We start from the raw sequence: 18,757 nt of genomic DNA, 5'->3' as shown, positions 1-18,757 counted from the left end.
TGGTAAACATCACACAGCGTAAAACACACTATTTTAACCATATTTAGCTGTACAGTTCAGTGCCTACTAAGTACATTCATATTTCTATACAAATCTCACCAAAATCCATCTCCTGAATTTTTAACCTTCCTAAACTGAAACGCTGTCCCCATTAAACACTACTTCCCCATTGCCTTTCCCCATGCTCTCCACCCCAAACCTCTGGCCCCTACTAATGTACTTTCTAATTCTATGAAGATTTATTGTCATCTCCTGAATATAACCAACAATTTTGGTTTAGGAAAGTTCACATCAAGTAACAAGCAAAGATCCCGGGATCATAGTTTAGTAACCATGGTTCTTAGCGCTGCTTATTGTTGGCTTTGGGCTTTTAAACTCTGGATCTTATAAGGTGTCCATTTGAACTTGTTGAATCTTCCCACATTCACTTAACATCATCTTATTCTCAGAGGCTCGCCAACTTAATCTTGAATTATCTCCCCACTCTGTCCTCGTCCTCTTTGTTGTTGAATATTCCTATCAACTATCACTCACTCTGGTTAATCAAAATACAGAGTACCTAGAACATTGAACTTTAGGGGGAAAAGAACCCTGGAGATTAAACAACCCAACCCTCTTATATCCTCTTCCTTTTCTAGTTGAGACCTGGAGAAACTTTGACTTGTTTGAAAACAATCAGTGACTCCAGAATGATGCTACTTCACATATCACAAGTATATAGGTTTTAACCTAAAGCCAGGTCCCTGAAAACAGTACAGTAACAGTGCTGTCTAGTCAAAGAAGGCAGCTAGACTTCTATGTGACTTTTAATTCAGTAAAATTGCACTAAGTGCCTCCTTAAAGATCAAGGTTTACAGGCTATATCAGTGCCCTCATGAAACTCATCCTCTAGTGATGACTATTAACAGAATGTATATATGCAGCATTTATGAAATGCTAGTCACTGGGGTAAATTTTTAAAGTATGACTTAGTGCAGAGGTTCTCAGAATGTGGTCTGAGAACCTATAGACTTTATCAGAGGGCCAACAAATTCTAAACTATTTTTATACTAATACAAGATAGTGTTTTCCTTTTTTAATTTATTTATTTTAATTAGAGGCTAATTACTTTACAGTATTGTATTGGTTTTGCCATACATCAACATGAATCCGCCACGGGTGTTCACGTGTTCCCAATCTTGAACCCCACTCTCACCTCCCTCCCCATACCATCCTTCTGGGTCATCCCAGTGCACCAGCCCCAAGCATCCTGTATCCTGCATCGAACCTGGACTGGCGATTCGTTTCTTATATGATATTATACATGTTTCAATGCCATTCTCCCAAATCATCCCCCACCATCCCTCTCCCACAGAGTCCAAAAGACTGTTCTATACATCTGTGTCTCTTTTGCTGTCTCGCATACAGTGTTTTCCTTTTTCATTTTCTCATGAGTATCTAGTGATATTTTCTTTTTTTTTAATCTTATATTGGAGTATACTTGATTAACAATGTTGTGTTAGTTTCAGGTGTACAGCAAAGTGATTCAGTTATACATATACATGTATTTATTCTTTTCAAAATTCTTTTCCCATTTAGGATATTACAGGGTGATGAACAGAGTTTCCAGCGCTTGTATAGTGATATTTTCTAAGGCTACAAGATATGTGACAATAATATCAGTCTGATGGCTAAGGATGTGTGCACTTGTGCGTTCTCATGTATTAATTTTTTACTGCTATTAATCTCTAGTGTGTGTGTATATATATATATATCACTAAATAGAACCCACTTGAAGAAAAAATCTTTAGGATCCTCAATACTTTTCAAGAGTGAAAACGCTGCTGAAAACAGAAAGTTTGAGAACAGCTAAACTAATACCTTTCCAAAACAAATTTCGATGAGGATTTATGACTTACAAATGGCAAACCTGATTTTAGAAAGTGAAGCCACATTGTTACGAGGTGGCAGACCTAATGGGAGCCCAGGACTGTCTAATTGAAACGTCTGGACTGGGTTATTAATCATTATGCTAAAGTACTCCCCATCTGTTATATGTCTCCAAGCGGGATTAGACATTAGATGCTTTTAGTAAAATTATTGATTACAGAATTTCTGAGTCTACCTTTTTCTTTCTTTGTGAAAATTATTTTCTCATTCAAAGATAATTTATCAAGATTTTTACCAAAAACAAGAATTTTTTTTAATCTGTAGTCAGAAAATTAACTGTGCAAATAGTTTGTTTTATAAATATAGCCATAAGATTATATTTCATAAGCACAACTATGTTTTACAGTAAATTATTATAAAATTTGTTGTAGTTTCTTATGAAGCTTTTCTAGTCTCTCTCAATTGATTATATTGCTCTTGATTTAAAAAAATGATCCTTAAGTATTCTCCTTTGTCCATGTTGAATTATTTTCTTCTGTAGTTAAAGTATAGATTTTAAAATTCAAACTAGTTGAGTAACATTCACAGATTCATGGGACTTTACAGTGAGCTGGGAAGAACCTTAGCCTAATGCCATGACCCTACTGAACAGAATCATTTTCAGAAAAATGAAGTGATTTTTTTAAAGTAATTTTTTAATAGCCTCGTAAAGACCTACCCTCTTTGGTCTCTTCTTTGTGTTTTACTTTTTCTACATAATAAATAGTGTCCGGGTAGTGATAAAAGGTGAGAAAATTAATAAGCACCAAAAATAAACTTTGTCATTTTGGAAAAGCAAAATTTCTCTAATTTAAAGACAACACTTTCCATTATTCCTCCTCTCCTCTTCCTCTCTCATCCTTTCCCTTTCCTTCTCTTTTTCTCCTCCTCATCTTTTTTTCCTCTTTCCCCTTCTTTCTCTCTTCTCTCTCTGATACATGTCTATCATATATTTCCAGAAATACTCCAGTGGCATCGCATGTAAATGTACCACTTTCTTATTGCAACTCAGACTGCAATTGTGACCCAACTCAATGGGAACCACTCTGTGGGAGCAATGGAATAACTTACATGTCACCTTGTTTAGCAGGATGTACATCTTCAAGTGGCAGCAAAAAGTCTATTGTGAGTATTAGTTTTTACTTCTCCTTAATCAAAGTTGCAGATTTAATGTAACTTATTAAACTTTGATAATGATGTGTCAGATATTTTTACAACTAAGGTCCCCAGCAAAGAGATAGAAAAAGATTCCCCTTATTGCTTGTCATTGTGATGGCTGTAATATGTAAACAAAGCCCCACATAAAATCCTGCCTGAGACACAATAGGTTTTTCTTGGCTTGAATTCTCAGGAGAATACTCCCACTTTTTCTTCTTGTGTTTATAAGACTATGGCCTTTTGAAATTTAAGAACACTTAGATCTTTAGAAAGCACTTCATTTGACTAAAGGATATGATTTCCATTCGGTTGGAGGTACTCAACCCTTCAAATGCTAAGCGGAAGTCTTGAGCCAATCCCTTGTCAAGCTAGATGAACAGCCATTTATGTGCTGTCTTGCACACAGATTCTAGAGATCTTATCTCTAAGCTCAATATCCTTCAACTTCCCAAGAAATTGATTAAGACTTCCTCCTCACTTGAAAATCCTATGGGTGGAGGAGCCTGTTAGGCTGCCGTCCAAGGGGTCATGAAGAGTCGGACACGACTGAGCGACTTCACTTTCACTTTTCACTTTCGTGCACTGGAGAAGGAAATGGCAACCCACTCCAGTGTTCTTGCCTGGAGAATCTCAGGGACAGGGGAGCCTGGTGGGCTGCCGTCTATGGGGTCGCACAGAGTCGGATATGACTGAGGCGACTTAGCAGCAGCAGCAACTCACTTGACTGTCCAATTTTTGACTTCTAATTTTGATTTTTTTTTCAAAACTGGCACTTCTCCTATCCAAGGTAACAATATTCTGCTTACCTATTGCTAACATCTCCCATAGGAATGCCATTGCCTTCTTCACTAAAAATATCCCCTTCCATGCAAATTATGAGTTCTTCCCTAGGTAACTTCCAACAGCTGGGCATCATCCACGGTGTTATCCATTCCACTTCCAATCCACTGAATATCTCATTTCCTGGGCCATTTTCCTATCACCAGTGTTAGCAATATCATCCAATATGATCATTGCTCTCTACCACATCCTTTTGTCTTTGCTTTTCAAATTTTTTCCATCGTTTTTCTTGCTCATAGTCATGTTAATTGCATAAATGAATGGTACCAAGGACTTTGAAGAACCTAGGTTCTTTGAAGCTGAAACATAAATTTGCACAAAAATTCCCCAAAGACTATACGTAAAAAAAACCACATCTCATATTTATGGCTATAGTTAGTGCCTCTCACTAAGACTGCCCTTTTAATACATTGTTCCACCATGTCCATGCGTGAAGGGCTGGAAGCGACATGATGTTGGAATCCTAAAGAGAGCTCTGTCTACTATGAAAACATCTTAAAACTAGCAATGATTTTATCATTTGGGGACCACCAGGGAGTGTCTTTTACCAAATTCTTAGTAATATGTCATCCCTTCTTAATCACTCAAAATAATGTTCTTTGTACCTAAGTTTGGTTTTATTGACCAATGGACTTGCTATATAAAGAGCTTCTCCATACTACACTTAGTGAAAAGGTAAAACTCGGTCATCAAATAAGTATGAATTCAAATTCTTCCTCAGTTCCTCCCTCAGTATTTTGTCTTTGGCATTAACGGGTTCAAACTTCCCTTAAACATTGGTTTAGCTTAGACTCAGAAAAGAATTTATTAAAGCCATCTAGCCCCATAAATTGCCTGCTAAAGTAAGTCTCTAAAATCATTTGTTCCTAAATTTTCTCCTGCTGAGCCCTAACCTTTAGGGTATTTTGCTGTGCTGAACCTCTTGGGTAATGGCATTATTTATCCTATAATCTGTCACTATGCAATCGAATGGTGTGTTTGCTGGCCAAAGCATAATTCTAGCATCTCTGCCTGGTTCCTTTTGCCTTGACCTCTGCTATGGTCTGGTGGGTGGACTTAGTCCTGGGTTTGGCCCCTCCCAAACTACCATATTTTCTGGATTCACTAGACAATTCCTACCCGGGGATCGTCCCACATCATAGAAATTGCTAAAGAGAGTAAGTAAGTGTGCTATAGAAAATAAAAGTGAGTAGTAGAGAAATATTCTAAACTTTCATATTAATGAGAAAATTATTTACAGAGTTCTAGACATTACTTTTTTATACTCTTTCCTAATTTTTAATTTAGGGATAACTGAAAAGTATTAACTTTTAATATTTTATTAAAAATATTTTTTTATCTAGAAAGGAATCCAGAAAACTATTATGCCTTTCAATACTTAACATTGTTAGAATATTTTCTTTAAAACTGTAAATATTTTAGCTTAAATGAGTGAGATGTCTTTAAATATAATGGAATATATTCATAGCCCAGTCATATTTTGCAAATATATTCTGTAATATTTCAAAAACTATTTTTTAGGTGTTTCATAACTGTAGTTGTGTGGAAGAAAATGGTTTCCAGAGCAAAAATAACTCAATGAAGTTGGGTGAATGCCCGAAAAGTGATGACTGTAAAAGAAAATTTTATATTTACATAATAGTGCAAATACTTACCCTTTTTTCTGCTGCATTAGGAAGCACCTCAAATATCATGCTGATTTTTAAGTGAGTATGACTTCTTAAAAGGGGTTTGGCTTCCCTGGTGGCTCAGAGGGTAAAGCATCTGCCTGCAGTACAGGAGACCCGGGTTCGATCCCTGGGTTGGGAAGATCCCCTGGAGAAGAAAATGGCAACCCATTCCAGTATTCTTGCCTGGAGAATCCCACGGACAGAAGAGCCTGGTGGGCTACAGTCCACGGGGTCACAAAGAGTCGGAGATGACTGAGCGACTTCACTTATGTATATTAGCTGATAAACATACCTAATAATGTACATATTTTCCCATTATATTTGGAAACCAAATTCAGATTTTGTCATGTTTAAATTTTATGAGTGTATTTTCTTAGAATTAGTGTGCTACTTCACTGCCATAATTATTAATAATTTTGCCTTGGATTCTTCCACTACAAAATCTACAAAATTTGATCTCCACTACAAAATTTCTTCTCTTAATAAGAATTTTAAGACAGAGACTGATTGACAACTGCCTCAATGTGGAAGAATCCTGTTGTGATTCTAAAAGAACTTCTAATTTTAAGATGCTTATCAGAGTGAATCACCTATTTATTTCATTTTTTAAAATTTGGGAACCAGACAGACAAACTAATATAAACAGTCTCTGATATTCCAGTTTTTAATCCTAGCCAAAAGAATGGCTTTTGACCTACCCTCATAGAGAAAAGAAATACCCTCATAGAGAAAAGAAACATATATGAGCAGAATTTATTCCTTTCTTCATTGATTAGGCAAATACTTAAACCACATTTGGTGAGGAATAATCCATTGTGAATAAAATACATAAAGTACCTGTTCCCATACAGATTGATGTAGGACTCACACTGCAGTGAACAATATTTTACATGATAATGATGTGTTTATGCATGAGATCATGCATGTAAGTATGAGCATGGGGGTCTGTGAGTGTGTGTGCATGTGAATGTAGGAGTGTCTGTGATCATTGCTGTATATGTGTGTATGTGTGTGTGTGTCACTATAACACATAAATCTATCATTTCCTCAGGGCTGTCTAAGATTTCAAGCCCCCTTGCTGGAAGATACTATCTCAATCTCCAAGTCCCCTCAATTCTCCTGCCCACCATCCCACTCCTTGAGTAAAAATACAAGTTGATAACAAATATCTCAATTTTGCCTCTACTGCATCTGGCATGCATGCCAAAAGCACCCTTTAAAAAATCAACAGCAATGAAAAGTAACATTTCAGGCACTTGTTACAGAGAGTTCAACCAAGAACAAACTGAATTCTCTCTCTTTCCAAAAGCCCTTTTTAAAAATTCTGATATTCAAGAGAGATAGCTAAATGCACTAGTTAACTGTCACTGCTGGTTCTCTCATGACTACGTCCTCAGCAAAGAAACCACCTCCTTAAATAACATGACATCCTCTGCATGCTAGCATGGCTTCACTGCCCTCAAATATATTGTTGTGAGTCCTCAGTTCAGCTAGTTGGAAGTGTCCCTGTCATTTGAAAAAACAGACAAAAACCCCTTTCAATTCATTTTCTCTTTTAATAAATAACTCTGCTGTGTTTAATTTTTATTATGCTATGCTTAATTTAATTTTTATATTGTTTATTTTTATAAGCTTTCTTGGATATTTTTGAGAATCTCACTCAACAGTAGCACTCCTAAAAGACTTAACAGACAATTTTGTGTAAAGAAAATGGAGGATTGGAGGGCTAGCTCGCTATATTGGATCCTCATAACAGACAAGATAAATCTACTAAGAAAATAAGGAACCTAGGGCTGCTGCTGCTACTGCTGCTGCTAGGTTGCTTTAGTCGTGTCCAATTCTGTGCGACCCCATAGACGGCAGCCCACCAGGCTCCCCCGTCCCTGGGATTCTCCAGGCAAGAACACTGGAGTGGGTTGCCATTTCCTTCTCCAATGCATGAAAGTGGAAAGTGAAAGTGAAGTCGCTCAGTCATATCCGACTCTTAGCGACCCCAGGGACTGCAGCCTTCCAGGCTCCTCTGTCCATGGGATTTTCCAGGCAAGAGTACTGGAGTGGGTTGCCATTGCCTTCTCCGAAACTAGGGCTAAGAGAGGCTAAATGACTTCCCAAAGGCATCTAGTTAGACTTCACTGGTGGCTCAGTGGTAAAGAACCTACCTGGCAATGCAGGAGATATGGGTTCAATCCCTGGGTCTGGAAAATCCCCTGGTGAAGGAAATGGTAATCCACTCCAGTATTCTTGCCTGGGAAATCTCATGTCAGAGAAGTCTGGTGGGCTACAGTCAATGGAGTTGCAAAGTGTCAGACATGACTTATTGACTAAACAATAACAAAGGTATCTATTTACTATGAAACATGATTTATCTCTTTATTATCAAGAACAAAGACTAGCATACAGTCTCGTAGGAGGCACTTGGCAAAGGTTTGTTGAATGACAAAGTTTATCTCTGAATAAATACAGTCATTCAAACCAAGAAAAAATAAGCCTTTGTATCAGTTAAATCAATATTTTGGTAAAAACAGAATTTTTGAGCCTTAATCCCTCACCGTATCAGAGATGGTCATGTCATTAGCTAACTGAACATAGAAAAATGGAATTGTGGAAAGAACTTTCTAAATGCAAGACTGAGTTAATTTTTAAGAAAGGATTAACATGTACTTACTACCTTTAAAATGACATTTAAATACACTAGACACTAGAATATAGATAACTTTTTGATCTTCCTGGTTATATTTTGTTGACATGAAACATATTAGTTAACTTTTCTGTTAACAGCAATGATAGAAAGAAGGTACAAAAAAGAGTTCTACTCAGTCTAAAACCTGCATAAACATATTTGCCTTCTCATATGGCCTATGTAAACTAAATAGATTACATGAAATTATTGTCTTCATAGATATCATAATTCTATTTCAACCACTATCTCAGGATTTCCTAAAGATAAAACATGAAAATGTTTGTAAAACTGTCTTGAACTTGTAACACAGTGAATAAGTAAAGGAATAATAACTATTAATGTCATTCAGACATTTGCCTTCGCTTGAGGGTTTTTATTCAATCATAAAGAATAACACTGAAAAATGCTTTAATATTAACTCAGTTGGTATTTTAGGAATGTTTAATGTTTCTTTGCCTTTATCTTATTTCAGAAATGTTGAACCTGAACTGAAATCACTTGCCATGGGTTTCCATTCACTAACTATTCGAACGCTAGGTATGATAAATATGTAGATGATAAATTCCAGATATAATTTTTCATGTCAAAGACTAAAATGTAATTGATTTCTAATTGTAAGAAAGTTTTTTAAAGGTATAAGTAAAAATTATTTGTATCTTTGTGGTAAATGAAAAATAATGAGATAAAGGAAAACTAAATGACCTAAAAGAAAATCTGATTGTCAATTCTATGTAAAATCAATCTGTAAGAATAAGGCATCATTGCACTCGTATTATATCCTTTCTAAAACAAGAATCAGTGGTCTCCAAAGATTTTTAACTTAAGATGTAGGGATATTTCTTCCCATATGCAGAGTGGAGGGCTGTCCTTATACATTGAGGGGCTTAATGCTCAAAACAGCTCCAAAGGCCCACAGATCGTGCCAAACAACAAATGCAGACTTTCACGGTCCCACTGACTAGTTCTGTAAAGCAGAAGGAAAAGGGAATGGATGTTAACTGAACTCAGGTTTGGCTGCTGCCTGCTCAAAAGTCAATACTCCAGTCAAAATTCCAGAGGCAAGTGTTGATAGAAAGGAAAGTTGCTTTAATCAAAAAAGCCAGCAATCTGGGGAGAAGGCAGACTCATGTCCCAAAACCAACTCTAAGATTCTGCTTTTCCCTTTGGGAGCAGTTACGATATCTGCAAAACAACTCCAGGGTGTACATCAGACACTGAAAGATTCTGCGATTTTATTAAATCGGGAAAATAAATTGTTGGCATATATTTTTCTTAAAGAGATGGGAATATCAGACCACCTTTCCTGCCTCTTGAGAAACCTGTATGCAGGTCAGGAAGCAACAGTTAGAACTGGACATGGAACAACAGACTGGTTCCAAATAGTGAAAGGAGTACATCAAGGCTGTATATTGTCATCCTGCTTATTTGACTTCTATGCAGAGTACATCATGAGAAACACTGGGCTGGATGAAACACAAGCTGGAATCAAGATTGCCAGGAGAAATATCAATAACCTCAGATATGCTGATGACACCACCCTTATGGCAGAAAGCGAAGAACTAAAGAGCCTCTTGATGAAAAGCAAAGAGGAGAGTGAAAAAGTTGGCTTAAAACTCAGCATTCAGAAAACAAAGATTATGGCATCTGGTCCCATCACTTCATGGCAAATAGATGGGAAAACAGTGGAAACAGTGTCAGACTTTATTTTCTGGGGCTCCAAAATTACTGCAGATGGTGACTGCAGCCATGAAATTAAAAGATGCTTACTCCTTGGAAGAAAAGTTATGACCAACCTAGACAGCATGTTTAAAAGCAGAGACATTACTTTGCAAACAAAGTTCCATCAGCCAAGGCTATGGTTTTTCCAGTAGTCATGTATGGATGTGAAAGTTGGACTATAAAGAAAGCTGAAGAATTGATGCTTTTGAACTGTGATGTTGGAGAAGCCTCTTGAGAGTCCCTTGGACAGCAAGGAGATCCAACCAGTCCATCCTAAAGGAAATCAGTCCTGAATATTCATTGGAAGGACTGATGTTGAAGCTGAAATTCCAATACTTTGGCCACCTGATGTGAAGAATTGACTCATTGGAAAAGACCCTGATGCTAGGAAAGATTGAAGGCAGGAGGAGAAGGGGACGACAGAGGATGAGATGATTAGATGGAATCACTGACTCAATGGACATGAGTTTGAGTAAACTCTAGGAGCTGGTGATGGACAGGCAGGCCTGGCATGCTACAGTCCATAGGATCACAAAGAGTCGGACATGACTGAGCGACTGAACTGAATTGATTTTTAATTTTACAAAGGGTGGCTTTGATTTGTGAAACCTGAGAATTCCTAATCCTGGTTTCTCAGTACCAATTTTCATCAGGTATATTTGTCTCGGACACCAGTTCCTTGACATTCTGAGGTTTCTCATTCGAAGTCTCAAATTGAGACTGACTATAAGTAAATGTGCTTCCCTTGTGGCTCAGCTGGTAAAGAATCTGCCTGCAATGTGGGAGACCTGGGTTCAATCCCTGGGTTGGGAAGATCTCCTGGAGAAGGGAGAGGCTCCCCACTCCAGTATTCTGGCCTGGAAAATTCCATGGAATCTATAGTCCAAGGGGTCGCAGAGAGTCATATACGACTTAGTGACATTGACTTCACTTCACAAAAGTGTAAACTATGAATCACTATCATTTTTATCTAATAATATAGAAGTTGAAAATCAGCATATCTCTAAAATTTTGGTCACATTACCAATGCATAGAACTAGGGTAAATCTCAGAGTTTATTAAGATAGCAGTAAGAGTAGATGGACTTCACAAGTGGCTCAGTGGTAAAGAATCTGCCTGCCAAGCAGGAGACATGGATTCAGTCTCTGGGTTGGGAAGATCCCCTGGAGAAGGAAATGGCAACCCACTCCAGTATTCTTGCCTGGGAAATCCCTGGGCAGAGGAGCCTGGCAGGCTACAGTCCATGGGGTTGCAAAAGGTCAGACATGACTTAGTGACTAAACAATAACAAGAGCAGATGGGCACTTTGCTGTAAGACAACAAGCGTGCTCCTGTAAAGCCTCAAAAACTGCAAGACCATACACTACAAGTAAAAACTAGGTTAGGTAACAGACCACTGAAGACCTTGACATCATTATGATCAGGACATTAACAGAAACAAAATTTAGCACCAGAGTCTGTAATTTGGACAGCCCAGGCTGTTTCAAGAGGTATTAAAAATGAACACAATCAATAGAGGGAAAAATGCATGATTGTGGGCTCTAATGACTCCAAGATGATGGGAGTGGAGCCCTAAGGCAAGAAATAAGCACAACCAGGAGCCTTGTTGTTGTTTGCTATTTAGTTGCTAAGTCATATCCAACTCTTTTGTGACCCCATTGGACTGTAGCTTGCCAGGCACCTCTGTCCATGGGATTTCCCTGGCAAGAATACTGGAGTGGGTTGCCATGTCCTCCTCCAGGAGATCTTCTAGACCCAGGGATTGAAACTGCATCTCCTGCATTGGCAGGTGCATTCTTTACCACTGATCCACCAGTAAAACCTGGCATTCACCTTAAATTTTGCTTAAAAATCGAGTTGAAAAATCTTCTGTCTTTGCAGCTTCTGTCTTTGCATTTGAGCAAAGAGCTTTTTACTTTCCCTGTGAAGTTATATCTCTACTCCTTCTATTTCAGCTGTCCTTGCCTAAGAAAAAAATTACATATGACCAACATAACTTCTGTGTTTTACTGACAGTTTTCTGCTTTTTACCAACCAGGCTTAAGTTAATTAGTATTACAAGAAGAACAATGTAAAGACATGTAATCTCATTTTTTCCCTATGTGTGTTGGCATGGTAAAGGTAGATAAAAGATGCCTTTGCTATTGTATGTGATTTGAGCTTTGGAGATTCCTAATAATTTTGAATCTTTTTTAAAAAAATAACTATGCTTTTTTGTAAGGCTTTATTGAATTTGTTACAATATCTCTCCTACTTTATGTTTTAGTTTTTGACCACAATGCATATGAAATCTTAGCTCCCTGATTAGGGATCAAACCCTCACACCTTGCATTGCAAGGGGAAGTCCTAACCACTGGAGCAGCAGGAAAGTCCCAGTAATCTTGATTCTTAAGTAGAGTTAGACCAAATCAATGGATGAGTCCTCCAAAATTTTCAACTTCTACATAATCCAAAATGTATCAATGTGGAATGTCACTGTTTCCTTTGAAACATTCTCCTCCATTGACATCTTCTCATCTGATGTTACAGGAGGAATTCCAGCTCCTATATATTTTGGAGCTCTGATTGATAGAGCTTGTATGAAGTGGTCCATCAACAACTATGGGAAGCAAGGCTCTTGCAGGTTATATAATTCCTTGTTATATGGGTAAGTTGTCATAAACATACTTCATTTATTTTTTTCCTTTGACTCTGTTAATTCCTAAAGAATGAGATATCATTTTCAGTGTAGTAACAGTATTAATAATTATAGCCACCATTTAATAAAGTTTATAAATAGCTCAAAGTTATAGAATTGATTCCATTCACCTTCAGTTAAACCCAATAACTGTTCAAAGTATCTTTTGCATAAAAGTTTGTCAACATTTAGTTAACAACATTATGAGACTAACCTACAAGGTCAGTGGTCATCAATTTTTCTTGCTCATTATAATCACCTGAGGAGCTTTTAAAAGTACTAATTTTTTTTTCTTTTTTTGGCTGTACCACACAGCTTGCTAGGATCTTAGCTCCCCAAACAGGGATTGAACCCACACCCTCAGCAGTGAAAGTACAGAATCCCAACCACTGGACCACCAGGGAATCCCCTAAAAATGCTAATATATGTGTCCTATCTTCAGCAATTTTGATTTAATTGGTCTGGGGGGTATGGCCCGGGGAATGAGGGTTTTAAAATCTCCTCAGGTGATTCTAATATTCAACCAGTTGAAAATCACAGGAATAGATCGTGCACGCTAGGTAATTTTATGTAGTTGTTGTAAAAAAATTTTCAGTAGACTACAAGGATCTTGTGGGCCATAAGCCCATAAGGTAAACATAGGCTCCTGGTTCAATCTAAATGGATTCGATTATCTCACAGTCACTTCATTTCCTTTATAATCTGTTCTCATTACACATGAACTAATCAGTCTTTGAGAAAGTTAAACATTCCAAACACACCTTACTTTATGGATAGCACTTGGGCAGATCTTGAACCAATCTTGGCTTCTGTGGTTAACATTCCTTTAAAAATAATCACAGGCTGCTTCTGCTCCTATCAAAAGAATCACTGGAATCGCTACTTCAGTATTTGTACATAAGATTTCAAGCATCATTTTTTAAGGTCTTCTGCATACTGGAGAGCAGCAATGTAAAGTGTTTTATACATGGATTCTTTTTTCTCTTTTCACAGACATACTTTCTTTGGCTTGACTACAGGCTTAAAATTCCCAGCCCTTGTTTTATTCGTTGTATTGATTTTTGCTATGAAGAAAAAATACCAAGGGAAAGATATTAAGGCATCAGAAAATGAAACAAAAGCCGTGAATGAAGCAAATTCAGGACCATTAATTAATGATGCCAAAGTGGACCATGAAACACATATTTAGAGAAGAAAAAATTCTTTTTCTGCTGCTGTGTTTTCAACTAACATTGTATTAATTGAGTAGGATGTTATTTTTGAGTAGTTCCTGGTCTTTTCACTGACAATTTCCACATTCTATACTAATGATGGAGCCAAAACCAAAGGGAAAAAAAATGGGAGTACTCATTGTTAACATATGACTATGTGTTTGTGGTTAAGATTAGAATGCATGATCCATACAAATTTAAGGTGAAAGTTATAATTAATATGTAACAGAAAAAAAATATTTGTTCAGATGATTGTAGTACAATAAAACCAGTGACTAGAAAATAGGTATAGGTGAAAAAGGAAGACAGAAATTAATAGGCTAAATATGGAGAAAAGCCTGATACCTTACAAATAAACCAGTTTGGACCATGTTATTCAAACCTAAAGTCTATTATAACGGAGGGCTTATGCTATCATGACATCTGTCATTTGTGAATTAAGTTATATACTTCTCAGACCTTATTATTTTATAATTTGAAATTGTGTTTGACTATCACACAACCCTTGATGCATATTCTTCCAACCTCTTATTAAAATACTACTGAAGAAATAGAGCTAATCGAAAATTTGCAAGTTGCCATTGTCAGCATATTACAGGCTGCATTAAGTTTTCTTCAGGTCCATGGAAGTGGATTAAGAAACACTGACATTAACTTGAGAAAGCAAAGCCCGTTTAAAGGTGTGTCTTCACTTTGTCTGCTCTCTATAAGAAATGGAGTCTGCACTGAATCATTTATCAATTGTCTCAAAACTGCCTGGCTTTGTGTGTTTGTGTTTAGTGCATAAAGAGACATCTTTGACACCTCCACAAGTTGGACAAGAAGTGGAGTGTATGAGAACAAATATCTGAACATTGCATTTGCTAGTGATGACAGCTTTTTATAACAAAAGCTAAAAACTGTAGTTTTATTCTCAGGCTAAAAGATAAAAAGTTAGAGGTCATTAAAATCACCTGTGAAACATGTTTTTAAAGAAATCACAATCATACACCCACCCAAGATTCTGGTTCTAAACATTTGTGGTACAAGCCTGGATCTCCCCTTTAAAAAAGTCCCCATAGGGCTCCCCTGGTGGCTCAGTGGTAAAGAATCTGCCTGCTAATGCAGGAGACACAGGTTCTACCCCGATCCAGGAAGATCTCACGTGCAGTGGAGCAACAAAGCCCCCGAGCCACAACTAGCTGAGCCTGTGCTCTAGAGCCCGGGAGCTGCGACTACTGAGCCCACGTGCCACAGCTACTGACGCCCGTGCACCCTAGAACCCACGCTCCATAACAAGAGAAGCCACTGCGATGAGAAACCTGCACACCGCACCTAGAGAACAGCCCCCAGACTCCACAGCCAGAGAAAAGCCTATGCAGCGATGGAGACCCAGCACAACCAAAAATAAATAAACAAAATTATTTTTAAAAATTTACATAGAACTCTTGATAAAGAGACACAAAAAACCAATCCATATGATAGGAGACAATATCCCTGAGTATACCAAAGACACACCCCACAAATGCTTGCTGGAATCTGAGAATTACATTGGAAGTTATAGATATTAACCTGTTGTCAAACTGTAGACCTAAGAAGGATTCATTAATCAAAAAAGCAGAAATTTGGAAAAATCACCCACAGGCAACGTTACTATATGACAGGTCTAATGGGATCTTGTCTCATTAAAAAATAAAGAGAGAAAATTACAGAGCTGTTTTTTAAAACATTGCATGAAAATAAAGGCAGTATCTTCAATATTTAGTTCTTCAACAATTATTGAATGTCAAGAAACTGATAGGTAAAATGAAATATAACTGTAAAATAAACAAAGAAGGACCCTACTTCATGGAGGTTACCCTTTAAAGGGGAAGAAGAACATTAACAAGATTAAATTATACAATTTTATAAAATTATATAAATTAAAAGATAATTTTATATTTATATGTGACATGTACAGTGAAGGAAAGGAACAGATTATTTGGTCTACTTCAGAATCCAAGAATCCAGAATAAATATTAATCTTTAATTCAATTGCATTTATAAAACATAAATATAGATTCTAGGGGAAAAAACCAACAGAGATAAGAATATGATAATAAAAGTCTTTGAGGAACCAAAATAATGCAAGACTCTAGTTAAACCATACATTGGATAAAATTGAAAGAAGTCAATGGCCCAAAACCTAAATCCATGATGAAGAAGATACATTTGGAAAAAAACAAATAATCCCACTTGTAACAATATGGATGGACCTAGAGATTATCATACTGAGTGGAGTGAATCAGACAGAGAAAGACAAATATCGTATGATACCACTTATATGTGGAATCTTAAAAAAAAAAAAAAGTACAAATGAGCCTTTTTATAAGACAGAAATAGAGTCATAGACATAGAAAACAAACTTATGGTTACCAAGGGGGAAAGGGGGATGGGAGGGTGAGGGATGAACTGGAAGACTGGGATTGACAAATACACACCTACTTTATATAAAATAGGTAACTAATAAGAACCTATTGTATAGTACAGGGAACTCTTCTCAATATTTGTAATGACCTATAAATGGCAACCCACTCCAGTACTCTCACCTGGAAAGTCCCATGGACGGAGGAGCGTGGTAGGCTACAGTCCATGGGGTCGCAAAGGGTCGGACATGACTGAACGACTTCACTTCATGTGGGAATAGAATCTAAAGAAGAGTAGATATTTTAAAAATCAGTGAAAATGTAGAATAAAAAGATAAAGAAGCAATTTGTGAAATAAAGGTAAGTTATTTAGAGGACAAACAAAGCACCAACCTAAGGAATCTATTTTTGAGGAAGAAATGGAGTTGGAAAAGAAATATTAATCAGAAATTTAGTGGTAGAATGACTTCCTGCTCTGAAGAAAGACTTGAGTATCCAGACTGAGGTCTCCTTATTTACACTGTGTCTTCACACTCTCTTTAACCTTCACGAAATGGGGTCTTTGGTTATGATGTTTTTTCCTGAAATGCTCTTTTTTCCATGTAACTGCTTCTCAGCCTTCAAATCTAAGTTCAGTCACTATTCCTTCAATGTCTCTGACTTCCTCATTTGTTAAAAAAAAAAAAACAAAAAACTTCCAATATATTTGTAGCAGTATAGCATTTATCAAAATGGTAATTTTATACTTATTATGGTTATTTGATAACTGTCTGTGTACCCCACTAGTCACAAGCTCTAGGAGGGTAGAAACTGAACTCATTTTACCTGCTTATTTTATTCCTTCTATCTAGTTGAAAGTGAAAGTCGCTCAGTTCAGTTCAGTTCAATTCAGTCACTCAGTCTTGTCCAACTCTTTGCAACCCCATGAACTGCAGCACGCCAGGCCCCACTGTCCATCACCAACTCCTGGAGTTCACTCAAACTCACGTCCATCAAGTCGGTGATGCCATCCAGCCATCTCATCCTCTGTCGTCCCCTTCTCCTCCTGCCCCCAATCCCTCCCAGCATCAGAATCTTTTCCAATGAGTCAACTCTTCGCATGGGGTGGCCAAAGTACTGGAGTTTCAGCTTTAGCATCAGTCCTTCCAATGAACACCTAGGACTGATCTCCTTTAGAATGGACTGGTTGGATCTCCTTGCAGTCCAAGGGACTCTCAAGAGTCTTCTCCAACACCACAGTTCAAAAGCATCAATTCTTCTGCACTCAGCTTTCTTCACAGTCCAACTCTCACATCCATACATGACTACTGGAAAAACCATAGCCTTGACTAGATGGACCTTTGTTGGCAAAGTAATGTTTCTGCTCAGTCATGTCCAATTCTTTGTGACCCCACACAAGAGTGGGTTGCCATTTCCTTCTGCAAGGGATCTTCACCACCCAGGGATCGAACCCAGGTCTCTTTACCATCTGAGCCACTAGGGAAGCCCCCAATATCTAGTCAGTGTCTGACAAATAGGTGCTTTATCAATTATTCTTGAAAGAATGAATGAGTGAATGAACTCCAGAAGTGCCAGTCACATGAAATATGAATGTTATAAAAAGAACTAAAAACAGCATGCAAAAATAGCTGCATTAAGTCATTGGATAAATAATGATGGTTTCTGATATTTTGAAGATTTTCTTTAATATTTTCAAATGAAAAGGTAAATTTTTTAATGTGAAAAAAGTATTTTTTGACTGCCATCTGATGCTAAGCACAAGAGAGTTAAAACATTTATGAAACAGAATCTTGGCCCTTTGGAAACCCACAAATGAGGTGAAGAATAGGCACACAAATGTATGATAATATATTCTCTTGTGGTCAAGTGGCTAAGACTTCAACTTCCAAACTAGAGAGTGGGAGGTGTGAGTTCAATCCCTGATTGGGGAGCTAAGATCCCACATGACTTCTGGCTAAAAAACCAAAACACAAAGCAGAAGCAGTATTCTAGCAAATTTATTAAAGACTTAAAAATACAAATGTATGATAATATACAATGTAATAAATATTAGAATAAAAATGTTCATGTATCTCATTCATAGGGACCATGCTAGTCTTGTCTCAATTTTAATATTCATCTTTGTGGAGACTGTACCCCCTGAAAAAAGTATTAAGAATGAATCACAACCAATTTGGCAGTGGTCATTGTCACTTTTCTCTTGTGCACCTTCATTAAGGTGCCCTTGTGCACTGTGCTAAGTTGCTTCAGTCGTGTCTGACTCTTTGCAACCCTGTGGACTGTAGACCACCAGGCTCCCCTGTATATGGGATTCTCTAGGCAAGAATACTGGAATGGATTGCCATACTCTCCTCCAGGGGATCTTCCCGACCCAAGGGTCGAACCCATGTCTCTTCATTGGCAGGCAGGTTCCTTACCATTAGCACCACCTGGGAAACCCTATATAGGCTTGCTCACCACATGGAAACCAGGAACCAACGTGATGAGATGATTAGATAAGCAGTGTGGTT

The 18,757-nt window shown here is 37.4% G+C and overlaps 1 protein-coding gene across 3 annotated transcripts in view; it reads left to right on the top strand.

The window, feature by feature from the left end:
* SLCO1B3 (solute carrier organic anion transporter family member 1B3) overlaps positions 1-14,618 on the top strand; it is an 83,952-nt gene extending 69,334 nt beyond the window's left edge. For all 3 annotated transcript variants that reach the window (XM_086401849.1, XM_086401850.1, XM_086401851.1), the window contains 5 exons: positions 2,868-3,033; positions 5,428-5,612; positions 8,729-8,793; positions 12,505-12,622; positions 13,646-14,618. In XM_086401849.1, the coding sequence (XP_086257975.1) occupies positions 2,868-3,033; positions 5,428-5,612; positions 8,729-8,793; positions 12,505-12,622; positions 13,646-13,841 (730 nt within the window). In that variant the 3' untranslated portion in view covers positions 13,842-14,618. The remainder of the gene's footprint in view (positions 1-2,867; positions 3,034-5,427; positions 5,613-8,728; positions 8,794-12,504; positions 12,623-13,645) is intronic.
* Positions 14,619-18,757: the final 4,139 nt, after the last annotated feature.

The sequence above is a fragment of the Bos grunniens genome, chromosome 5 (assembly GCF_055505025.1).
Source record: "Bos grunniens cultivar Pamir isolate PY7600 chromosome 5, Bosgru_T2T1.0, whole genome shotgun sequence".
Taxonomy (NCBI): domain Eukaryota; kingdom Metazoa; phylum Chordata; class Mammalia; order Artiodactyla; family Bovidae; genus Bos; species Bos grunniens.
Note: the sequence above shows the minus strand (reverse complement) of the source record. Positions and strands in the feature narration are given on the sequence as shown.